The sequence below is a fragment of the Ambystoma mexicanum genome, chromosome 4q (assembly GCF_040938575.1).
Source record: "Ambystoma mexicanum isolate Mex_15411 chromosome 4q, UKY_AmexF1_1, whole genome shotgun sequence".
In the NCBI taxonomy this organism is placed as follows: domain Eukaryota; kingdom Metazoa; phylum Chordata; class Amphibia; order Caudata; family Ambystomatidae; genus Ambystoma; species Ambystoma mexicanum.
The window spans coordinates 249,982,776-249,995,674 of NC_090928.1; the positions used below are offsets into that span (position 1 = coordinate 249,982,776).

The window sequence follows — 12,899 nt, forward strand, 5'->3', positions numbered from 1 at the left end:
ACCAGACTCATGGGCTCACCCTTTGAACCCATGCACAAAGCAACACATAAGGACCTCACCCTTAAGACTGCTTTTCTAACAGCTATCACCTCCATTAGCAGAGTAAGTGAACTACAAGCACTCTCTATTCTAGACCCCTTTGTAACAGTTCACAAAGATAAGGTGGTTCTACGCACACACCCGAGGTTTGCACCAAAATTCATTTCTAAATTCCATGTGAACCAATCTATAGAACTACCTACGTTCCTGCAAAACCCTTCAAACTTGGGAGAGAAAAAAGCCTGCATACACTGGATTTGCGCAGGGCTGTTATGTTTTATATGGAAAGAACTAGACCACTGAGGAAGACTAATCAGTTCTTCGTCTCTGTGGCAGCAGGAAGAGAAGGAGATGCAGTCTCAAAATACACTATATCTAGATGGATTGTACAATGCATCACTCTGTTTCTCTCTTGCTAAGAGAGAACTACCCTTCAAGCCAAGAGCACATTCTACTCGAGGCACTGGGGCTTCCATAGCGTTCATTGCAAATGTCCCTCTTGAGTCCATTTGCAAGGCGGCAACCTGGAGTTCTGTACACACCTTTACAAAACACTACTGTCTGGATACCCACTCTAGATCTGATTCACAGGTGGGACAAGCAGTTTTAAGACATCTTTTCTCTACTGTTCCTTCTCACAACCCACCTCCAACTCTGGGTACTGCTCGCTAGTCTATGCACAGCATGTGATTCTAAGCAGATTAACAAACATCAGAAGACAATGCATTACTTACCGTAAAAGCATTTCTGATGGTTGTATCTGCTTAGATTCACATGCGCCCACCCTTCCTCCCCGCTCGGATGGAAGGAACATAGACATCCTTTTTTCTGATGTTTGTTAATCTGCTTAGAATTACATGCTGTGCATAGGTCCGACATCCAGTGGTCACTGCGGAGTATTGCATTTTGTTTTTCGTAGTCGAAAAGGGACGTCGACAAGGCGTGTCTGAAACACTATCCCTATAGTGACGTGCGTTGTACCCACAATCCCTCACGCGTCGAGGTCCCTCAGATTGTTTATTTCCGCCCAGCTACTAGTCGCCTTTACGCGGAGCTCCTCGAGAGACATTGCAAATTTCATCTCCTCGACCTTTGGTCGTTTCTCATTAATATTAAACACATAATCCCTCCCTCGACGCAGTTGTGAAGCTGTTCTCCGCCGAGCAAGATCTTCGACGGAGGGTACGAGCGGAGGAAATCCTTCGGCGTTGCCGAACACGTGGCCTGGCCTCGCAGGCCATATACAGTAGGGAGAGTGGGGTCGTGGGACATCTCTGGTTCTTTTCTGAGAATGCCTTTCCTTTTCCCCTTCCTTTCCCTTGGGGTGGTTATCACGATTTATTGCCTCGGCTATGGAGAGGACACCCTTTAGATTTTGCCCGCTTTGCAAAGGCAAATTTACTTGGAAGGACAAGCATTCACGGTGTAACTGCTGCTTGCCCCTCGATCACAAGGAGGAAGGTTGTGCGGCTTGTCGGCTTCTTAAGCCTAAAACTCTAAAAGACCGTAGGGTTAAACGGTGGGCGGCCTACGCGATGTCGAAGGCCGAAGGTTCACCCGCCGCTGCTACCACCGACAGTGACGAGGAACGCGATAACACGACCTCCGCTACGGAAGTCGAAAACCCCTCTAAGGAGCGCTCGCGCGCTTCGTCGTCTGTCCCCGGCCCCGATGGGCTCGGCTCACGCCCTGCTTATGGGGATGAACACCCCGGCGACATTGACGCACACAAAAACTCACTTAAGCATACAACCCACGGCTCTTCTTCGTCAAAGACGAAGAGAGCATCAGCGCCCAAGGAGACGCAGGTTCCACCGGCGGCCTCCTCGGACCGTTCGGGTTCGAAGCCCCTCGCAACCGCTGCCGCGACCAGCGACTGGGCTTTCGGCAAATAAGGGCGCCGCCCCCAAACCATCGGCGCATCAACAAAAGGCGCATGCCGCCGTAGAGCGATAGACACCCGTAGCGTCGAAAACGCAGGCCTCAGCTGACAAACGAGTCGCCGACAAACGAGTCGCCGAGAGCTTGGCGAGGATCGCTGTAGCCGACGCCCAGAAGTGTACGCCGAAGGACACGTCGAGCGCTACGCAAAAGTCGAAAGACACGCCGAAAAAGCCCGAAGAAAGGCAGGGACTACCCCCTTCAGTCGGGGGGTCACCCAGCACACCTGAAGGCTTTTCGGAGGGCGAGGGGACACTTTCCTCGACGCTTTGGGAAAGGTCGAGCCGTTTTCAGCTAGATGTCTCTATTTTTCCCCCGCCAGACCGCTCAGGGGTACCCCATGAAACCATGGAAAGACTCCACCTCTGTATGGAGAGGATGGAAAGGTTTATTAATACCCAGACCTCTCAAACTCCAAAGAGAACTAGAGAAGGGCCTCAGGAGGACCCCAGGGCCAAAATTCCGAGGCTAGTCAATCCCCAGCAGGACACAGCCTCAGACTTCCATGATGTGTACGACCTCACTGGGGAGGAACAATACTTGGAGGAGGAGGATGATTTTATGGACGATGAAGAGGGACAGAACCAGGAGGAAGGTCTAGAAGACAGGCCAGACATTATAGGAGAAGGCTTCGGAGAAAACCCAGAAGAAGGACCTTCGCACCCCTGGCAATCCCCATCAGTATATTCCGACACTGATGTCCTAAACCTAAATCCTCCTGACAATTCACCGGTTAGGAACACGTCTCCAATTGACGATCAGCCCACTTTCAATGCCCTGTTGCGCAGAGCAGCAGCACATTTCGAACTGGACACTGGGGAGCTCTCTCCAGAGTTAGACTTTGTGGAAAGAGTAATTAAAGAGAAACCCCCGGTCAGCCAGGCCATTCCCCTCCTCGCTTCAGTGAAGAGAAGAATCATCCCTTCGCTGTCTACTCCCGCATTGATCAGAGGGGTCAATCCAAGAATTGAAAAACTTTTCACTCCTTCACCCTCAGACCCGCTCTACATTAGGGGACATTCCATTCCGGATTCCCTGGTAGTATCTAATACTAGAAAGAGGGCAGGGGTACCACTTTCCACCAGTGAGGCACCCCCTGACAAGGAGGGCAAGAGGCTATATGCCCTTGCTAAAAGAGTAACTTCCTCGGCTGCCTTCTCAGCAAGAATTGCGAACAACAATTCTTTGCTTGCTAGCTATGCAGACGCGCAGTGGGCCAAACTGCGCAAGGATGCCAAGGAAGCACCGGAGCCATTACGTACACGCCTGCTTTCAACTATTGGCGAAGGAACCCAGGTGAACCAGAGCATTGTCAAAAACTCTCTGGACGCGGCAGAAACAGCGGGACGTTCCCTGGTGCAGGGAATACTCCTAAAACGCCATGTATGGCTGCGCAACTCAGGGTTTAAACCGGAGACACAGGCGTCTTTAATAAATAAACCTGTGGAAGACTCTAACCTCTTTGGAAAAGCGGTGGATGAAGCTCTAGAGATGGCTAAAAAAGAGTTCGATACTATCAAGACTCTTGACCAAATCTCTAAGCCCACTACCAGACGCGGCTATGGCAACAAACGCTTTTTTCGTGGCCAACGCCAACAACAACAAAGTCAGCATCAACAGTACCCTGCCACCAATTACCAGACCAATAGTGGGCAGTACAGCCAAAGAGGCCAGCGCCGGGGTAAAGGGAGAGGTCGGGGATCCACCCCCAGAGGCTCCCAAGCCCCCAACAACTCCAAGTGACGCGAAGATTCGCGTCCCCTCCCATGCAACACCGGTCGGGGGCCGGATAACATCCTTTCTTCCTGCATGGGAGGGTATAACGTCAGACCGTTGGGTACTTTCCACCATAGCCCACGGATACTGTATCGAATTCAACAGTTCCCCATCCTACAGACCCCCGAGGGGACGTCGCATGACACCGGAACATCTTGCCATCCTTCTCCAAGAAGTACAACAACTGCTGGAAAAAGGAGCCATAGAGGTCGTGCCTCTATCTCAGGTAACGGAAGGTATTTATTCAGTGTACTTCCTTGTACCCAAAAAGGATCTAACCATGCGCCCTGTATTAGATCTGCGCCCAGCGAACAAGTTTATCAAACCCCAAAAGTTTCGTATGGTAACCTTACAGGAAGTGATCCCACTGCTTTCACAGGGAGATTACATGACAACATTGGACATGAAAGATGCATACTTTCATATTTTAATGTTGCCAGCGCACAGAAAATACCTCAGGTTCATGATAGAAGGCAAACACTACCAGTTCAGAGTGCTACCCTTCGGCATAGCATCAGCACCAAGGGTATTCACGAAGGTGCTGGCAGTGGCAGCGGCCCACCTGCGCAGGTTGTCCATCCCAGTTTACCCTTACCTCGACGACTGGCTCATAACAGGGGATTCTTACGAAACATGCTTCTCCAATACGCAAAAGACGGTAGACCTTTTGTTCCAGTTGGGCTTCTCCATCAACGAAAAGAAGTCCAGTTTAGACCCCAGTCAAATCAAGCAATTCCTAGGGGCTCTAATTCAAACAAGGGACGGCCTCGTCTTCCCCCCCAAAGAGAGGGTCCAAAACATGCTGTTTCAGATCCCTCAATATGTGACCGGTCGAGAGGTGACGGTACGCAAAGCAATGCGCTTACTAGGAATGATGGCGTTGTGTATTTATTTGGTACCTCGCGCGCCTGCGCATGCGCCCAATGCAAGAGTGGCTCAACAGCCAGTGGTGTCAGGCCAGCGGACTATGGGAGGATCTAGTAGTGGTCTCGCAAGCCTTGGTTCTCTCGCTACGGTGGTGGACAAAGGAAAACATGGAAAAAGGGAAACCCTTTGCCACACCCGCGGCGGAAGCCACTCTAACCACAGACGTATCCCTCACAGGATGGGGGGCGCACCTATCCCATCAGACTGCTCACGGAGTGTGGACTCCGAACGTAGCATCCAAACACATAAATCTACTGGAGCTACTAGCTGTGTTCAAGGCGCTAAAAGCCTTCCAGGAACACCTACAAGGCAAGACAGTAATGGTCCTTACAGACAGCACCACAGCCATGTACTACATCAACAAGCAGGGGGGCACCCACTCTCCAGGCCTGTCCAAACTGGCCCAGAATATATGGAAGTGGGCTCTCAAACAAGACATGTTCCTACTGTCACTACATGTACCCGGGGTACTCAATCTGCTGGCAGACAGACTCAGCAGAGATTTCCCCCTGCCCGAAGAGTACGAATGGCGCCTGCACGAAGACATCGTCTTCGATGTCTTCACACAATGGGGATTCCCAGAAATAGACCTGTTCGCAACCCTGGAGAACTCACAATGCCTAAGTTACGCCTCCAGGTACCCCCAGAACCAATCCAAGGGGAACGGTCTGTCGATGCAATGGTCAGGGAAATTTGTTTACGCTTTTCCCCCGACTCCCCTTCTCAACAGGGTGGTGCACAAGATGCACCAGGAACAAGTGACCATGATACTAGTGGCCCCAATGTGGGCTCGACAGCCATGGTTCGCTCACTTGATGGAGATGTCTCTATCTCCCCCAGTGAGACTCCCCTGCCCGTACAACATGCTGTCTCAGGACAAGGGCAGGACTCTGCTTCCATGCCCCCAGAACATGAACTTAGCAGCTTGGCTCCTGAAATCCTAGAGTTCGGACATCTACAACTCCCGCAAAGATGCATGGACATCCTCAGGGAAGCCAGAAAACCTAACACTCGCCACTGCTATTCTAGCAAGTGAAAAAGATTTGTCATCTGGTGCAGGAGTAAAAGCATCAACCCTATTGACTGCTCTCCCACACATGTTGTGCTATACCTGACCCACCTATTAGATTCAGGTCTAGTGTTTAACTCCATTAAAGTCCACCTAGCGGGACTTTCTGCATACACCACTTCCCAACTCAAGGTGTCGTGGTGGAGGATCCCTGTTATAAAGGCCTTCATGGAGGGAGTAAAGAGAATACACCCCCGATAGCTGACCCAGCTCCCGGATGGGACCTTAATGTGGTACTTACCAGACTCATGGGCTCACCATTCGAACCCATGCACAAAGCATCTCTTAAACACCTCACTCTTAAGACTGCTTTTTTAATAGCTATCACCTCCATTAGGAGAGTAAGTGAACTTCAGGCTCTTTCTATTCTAGACCCCTTCGTTACAGTTCACAAAGATAAGGTGGTTCTACGCACTCACCCTAGGTTTGCTCCGAAATTTATTTCAAAATTCCACGTAAACCAATCTATAGAACTACCAACGTTCTTTCAAAATCCTTCCAATTTGGGAGAAAGGACTCTGCACACACTAGATGTACGCAGAGCGGTCATGTTCTACATGGAAAGAACCAGACCACTGAGGAAGACTAATCAGTTCTTCGTCTCGGTGGCAGCAGGAAGAGAAGGAGATGCAGTTTCAAAGTCCACTATTTCTAGATGGATTGTTCAATGCATCACTCTCTGCTATACTCTTGCTAAGAGAGAACTGCCTTTTAGGCCAAGAGCACACTCTACTCGAGGCACAGGGGCATCCATAGCATTCATTGCAAATGTTCCCCTTGAGTCCATCTGCAAAGCGGCTACCTGGAGTTCTGTGCACACCTTTACAAAACGCTACTGTCTAGATGCACACTCTAGATCTGACTCCCAGGTGGGACAGGCAGTATTACAACACCTTTTCTCTACTGTTCCTTCTCACAACCCACCGCCAACTCCGGGTACTGCTCGCTAGTCTATGCACAGCATGGGATTCTAAGCAGATTAACAAACATCAGAAGACAATGCATTACTTACCGTAAAAGCATTTCTGATGGTTGTATCTGCTTAGATTCACATGCGCCCACCCTTCCTCCCCGCTCGGATGGAAGGCACATAGACTACCTTTATATCTCTCTTTTCTGTACTCGCTCACGTCTAGAAGGCTCCCTCAGGGCAGAAAAATACAAACAGAGGGACCTCGACGCGTGAGGGATTGTGGGTACAACGCACGTCACTGTAGGGATAGTGTTTCAGACACGCCTTGTCGACGTCCCTTTTCGACTACGAAAAACAAAATGCAATACTCCGCAGTGACCAATGGATGTTGGACATATGCACAGCATGTGAATCTAAGCAGATACAACCATCAGAAATGCTTTTACGGTAAGTAATGCATTGTCATCTTTCTTTTCTGTACTCGCTCAAGTCTATAAGGCTCCCTCAGGGCAGAAAAAATACAAACCGAGGGACCTCGACGTGTGAGGGATTGTGGGTACACTGCACGTCACTATAGGGATAGTGTTAGACACGCCTTGTCGACATCCCCTTTTCGACTACGAAAAACAAAATGCAATACTCCACAGTGACCACTGGATGTCGGACTATGCACAGCATGTGAATCTAAGCAGATGCAACCATCAGAAATGCTTTTACGGTAAGTAATGCATTGTCATCCTTTTCCCGGACCGGCTAACTATACGTTTTAGCTGGAGGTAAATCGTGCCCCCATTGGCAAAAAACAGCTGGTATTTGTGGCACCGGTATTACCGTTCCCGGAAACGCCAGCAATCCACTCCATGCAGTCCTACCATGGAATGTAGATTTACTGCTGTTGCCAGCAGCTGGAATATCCCAGTAATAAAGAGGTATCGGACGCCAGTAACTGTAGGTCTGTTTCCTGGTATCCCGCCGGAATTTTCGCGTGGGTGGGATACCTGGCAACTCGTAGTGACCCTCCAAGCCTGAGGAATTCAAAATTGCGCTGATGCAAACAGTAAATCTTGTGCACCACTTTAATAAGTTATCAGCAACCAGCTACTAAGGACTCTCTAACCCTGCAACTCCTCAGGGTTAATAAGGCCCTTTTGGAAACCCCAAATGTGATCTACTCTTCTCAAGAGTACTATGTTTTGAAAATATTCTTGCCAACTCCAGCCCTTAATTTTCTTTGAACCGGAAATGATTGCGTACACCTGTCCCTGGTGCTGCTTGAGGCGCACACGTGACAAGTGGTTAAACCATAGACCACAGGGCATGGTCCTTCAATGCCTGTAATTGAAGCAAATATGAACTTGTCACACAAATTCAAAACAGCGCTGTTTGTTTACCTATTGTACTACAATTGATTTCATGCGAAACATTTAGCCAGCCCTATATATTTACTTATGAATGTGGTGTTCTGAATAGGAAAATATCACTTACATAAGTAAACTTGAAGTGTTGGAATTTCATTTGTTGGAGGAGCAAGTATTTGAAAACAAAATGTTGCAGAAACGTTCGTTTCTTAGAAACTATGCTAGCTATTGTAGGATGAGCCAGTTTTGCATTAAGTGAACCCGTATAATGGCTACGTTTTTTTAAGTGATTCAATTCAATGCCTTAATGCTTTGTGAAACCTTTTGTAGGCCTCCAGTAGCATCCACACAAGTGATGCAATGCGTTTTTGGTTCTGGTTTACAACAACTTTTCGAAACATTTTAGTTTTGTTGGAGAGTACAGATTGAGTGTAACCCTGAGGTCCTATTGACACGATTGATTTGCAGGTTAAGACAGATAGTGTTGTGAATAGCTATTGATGACACATGGAAGTGCATTACTGTGTTTTTTGTTTTTTTATTTTATTTTTTTAATTATTATTTTTTAAGAATCTTAACCTGTCTGGTGAGCTGGCGCATTATAATTAAAAGAAAACTAGGGTCATTTAGCATTATTAAGTAATGCTACCTAACAAACTGTAATTGTCTGACATGTGGGATATCCAACATTTCAGCTATCTGCATAACATCGCACAAGAGCAATAATGACACTTGTTTCTTTTTTTTTTTGTAGGACACTTTGCACACTGTATGCAACCCTGTGGCTAAAGTAATGCGTATTGTGACATTCCGGAGAAACGGAATGCAAGCGATGGTAGAATATCCTTTTTATAGCAATTGTTATCCATATGTAAACAAGCATTTTGTCTAATGAAATATTTTAGGTGTATATATTGGGGGGTGGGGAGGGTAAATAGTTCAAGTTGAAACCTCTTAGCCAAGCAGTCAGTCACTTGGGCAACCCCTCTGACTTTCTTATTCGTGTTGGTTATTTTTGAGCCCTCTGATATTTATTTAACTTAGCAGACCTTATTAACTGTTTAGCGCAGAAAATGCACTCCACCTCTTCTGTATTAAAAAAAAAAAAAAAAAAAAAAAAAAAAAAAAAAAAAAATGTTCACTGTACTGACCGTGTTTCCTTGCAGCCATTTTAGGATGCAAAATTATGATTTGATGTATTAGCATGATCTCAAACCGGCTCCATGGGATGAGGAATTACCCGGGAGCTAATGCATAGCGCCAGGGTGCGAAATTTGCACTGGCCACGAACTCGTGATAATTGACTCTTGGTGAGTAAGTGTAGAGTTTAAGTGGCGAGTGACTTTCTAGGCTGGCTAGTACTTTTCAACTTGGCTTTTTTAAGCTTGCAAATCTAGCTCCATGAGCCATCTGTTACCATGGGGAGCCAAATGTAGCTGTTAGTGTCAAGCTAATGGAATCCCAGCATTTTTTAACACAGTGTTTAATTCCGTTCGTAACGGACTGGAAACAAATAAGAGCCTTGTATTAAAACGAGAGAAATTTGAACCTTCCTCTTGTTAGTGGCAATTCCTATGGTTACACACCTTTTTAGTATGCGCTATTTGATCAGCTTACATGTTAACATTGGGGTGGGGGTTAAAAGACGCTAGGTTTTTCTAAATTACTAGGTAACGTGTTTTTATTTTGTTTACACATTTCGATACATTTTTATTAGGTCGGGCTTGTCTAAAATGGTTGCCTCTGTGCATACTCGGCGTTCACAAACGACTTATCAGACACATTTGTGAGCGTATTACATGCACATTCAGTATTCGCAAAATATGTTGCTTTAAGCCACGAAACTTTGTAAAAGGTTTGAGCTTTCTTTTGGGGTAGTTGGGTCAGATACTATACGAAATACACGTAATGTTATCGGAGAATGGTTTGTTTTTTAACATGGATAAAATACTGCCAGCAGTCGTCCAAATCATCGCTCATGCTATATTAATTACTGAGAAGTGACTAGATAGAACCCCGTTTTTGTGTGCAGTAAATGGTTTGATTTGTGTGCCGTTTTTCTTTAACAACGTACGTTTGAAAACATTCTTGGTGCACAAAAGGCCAAATCGGCGTTGAATGGAGCAGACATATATGCTGGATGCTGTACACTTAAAATCGAATATGCTCGGGTAAGATTCCAAAGATGCATAGATTTCCTTTTTTTCTTAAATTTACTTGCATTTAGTTTGACGCAGTTATTACTTTTGTTTCCTAATAGCCAACCCGCCTCAATGTCATAAAAAATGACTCTGAAAGCTGGGACTACAGTAAACCTGCACCTGCACCTGGACCTGGACAAGGTAAGCCTTTCTTAATGGGTGTCCAAATTTATAATGTAGCTGTTTTGTGAATCAAATGTTATGAGGGTAGTCGGAGGGGTGATGTGGCCACCATGAAAACCAGTAACATTTAGTTCAACATGAAGCCCTCACATACAGGCACGTTTCCATTTCAAGGACTTGCATTTCTCCAAGCAGTCTTGCTCTGTGGACAAGAGGAATTTGATTCAGAGTACCCACTTCTAAAGTACAAACTTGCACGCTCCATCTCAACGGAAAAGACTTGTTGCACCACAGTTGGACATGGCATTGAGAAGGCTAGAGGTGGACTCCAGCAGGCTGACTCTCCACTTCTTCATGCACCACATCGGCATCAGCAAAAGGCTATCTGCAAAAAAACTGACTTGCAACTCACCTTGACTGCATTCTGCATGCATCAATAACACCACGTTTTTAAAGGAGGACATGCACAAGAGCTTCAGATTTCACGGAAAGAACACTTTGATAAACTGTCCAGCTACTAGATTGCATCCCCTTTACCTGAAATTTGTTTCTTGAATTTCTATTGGAGTGGCAAGTACATTTTTTGTTTTGTTTCAAAGCTTTTAAAACAATCGTGTATGTGGCTTTAAATTAATTGCCAGTCATGCTGTGAGCAGTGTCGCATTTAATTTGATTGTATATTGTTAAGATGTTACATTGGGAATCTAACTTGAATTTTTGGGAATCTAGCTGGAATTTACCCTATCTACTTGATGCGTGCAATTGAGGATTGAAATCTGGGGAACTGTACATCTATAAAGCGAACTAGCCTGATTAATTTAAATTGCATTCAATATGTTATGAACCTGTGAACCACAGCCTTGCTGTGGCCCTAATTAGATATTTTTCCAGTGCCAATTCCAAGACTAATCTATCGTCTTATTTGTTAGATGACCAAATGTATGCAATTATTAATTGGGGTGTAGGAGGGGTTGTTCACAAGAATCTATTCAGGTCTTCTGTTTTTATTTGGATTTTTTTAACGAATAATTTGTCATGTCTGATTATAAGCCTGTAAAAAGCTAACCAGGGTCTGCAGTAAGGTGAGCTATTTTGTTCTGCTTACCGTTTAGTGTAGACTTGTCGTTCATGACAGTTTGGTACGTTTAGTGAACAACATTAAATTAACATCTTAGTTTTTCTAACTCATTATTGTACCACTCTGCATTAAATTTAAAACCAGACACAGCCTTCGGTTTGATCAACGTTGCCCAGCATATCCAACAACTGCTGACCCATGGCTATCTTTGTTGTAAATGTGGCTGTGCTGAAGGAGCTGCTCATTGTATAAATTGAGGCATCGTCCGTCCGTTTTATTAACTTATTAAAGACACTATGCACCTGTCTGTATCTCAATTTCTACACAGCATTCCTTTAGCACTCGCCAAAATTAATGTGCAATTACTGTAACTGTATAAATACAATATCGTACTCTGTATTTACGGATTGTGAAACTGATTGTGAAACCATGTAATACAGGTTGTTTTCGCTTATGCTGAACCTTCTTGAAGGGAGCCTTCTTTGAAAATGTGTTGCTGTTGAAGCTAATAGTATGATTCAGGTACTGTCTTTCAAAAAGTACTGCGCTAATGTATCTTAAAATGTACAGAACAAGGTTACTGTAGTTTGTTTGAAATCTTGCACCAGTTTCTTATCACAATAATTACTTTAAATCAATGTTTGTTAAACCCATTTAGTTTAGTTGAATTTGTCACCCAGATAACTCATTAAGTTAGCTATGTAGTCCCATTTTTAGAAAAAATAATGTATGCTCATTTAGTCAGGGTTCCAATTTTTAAACTAATTACATGCAAAAATGTGGTAAAGTAGTCCCATCACTATGGGGCATGATTATTGGGTAGAATTGCAGCTCTCTTCAGTTTATTCCTTCCCTGCCTGCACTCTTAAAAAGCTGGGCAAGATGATTGCTGAACGACTAATTGGTTCAATTGGTAGGGTGGAGTAAGCTAATCTAGGTGGGGCGGGGGTAGGGCTCTGCATGTTTCATTATAGAGTTGGAGAGCATTGGAATCTTTTACTGATGTTGTGGAAAGAGTAGCTCCTACAGGAGCATGGTTGTACCCATGTTAAATTGGACCTATTCATTGTTTTAGGTCGACAAAAACAGGCCATTTTGGGAGACCACCCGGCATCCTTAGGACAATCCTTTGGAGGATCTGCTCCCTCTTTTGGCTCCAACTACGGTTCAAACTATGGATCGTCGTATGGAGGTTCATATGGCTCATCGTATGGGTACGATGGGTTTGGTAAGTTAATATAGTCAATGTTTTATTTCTTATGGCTGCTTAACAGTATTACTCTTCTCCCAATCTACTGGCTTCAACTTATGAACCCAATCCTGTTTAGCCTTTCATGAGTTCCACTGGCAGAGGGACCCTCCAAGTCCAGTTTACTTTCACACCGACCATCTGTTCGTTTTCACACCGCATGTGATTTGTGTTTCTACTTTGCCCACACCCCCATTATCTTCCCAAAGTCCCACCTAATAACTG

The 12,899-nt window shown here is 45.4% G+C and overlaps 1 protein-coding gene across 4 annotated transcripts in view; it reads left to right on the forward strand.

Annotated features, from left to right (window-relative positions):
- The window catches only part of HNRNPLL (heterogeneous nuclear ribonucleoprotein L like), a 649,202-nt gene that overhangs the window by 393,894 nt on the left and 242,409 nt on the right, over positions 1-12,899 (forward strand). For all 4 annotated transcript variants that reach the window (XM_069607810.1, XM_069607812.1, XM_069607811.1 and 1 more), the window contains 4 exons: positions 8,778-8,863; positions 10,098-10,194; positions 10,284-10,365; positions 12,501-12,653. In XM_069607810.1, the coding sequence (XP_069463911.1) occupies positions 8,778-8,863; positions 10,098-10,194; positions 10,284-10,365; positions 12,501-12,653 (418 nt within the window). The remainder of the gene's footprint in view (positions 1-8,777; positions 8,864-10,097; positions 10,195-10,283; positions 10,366-12,500; positions 12,654-12,899) is intronic.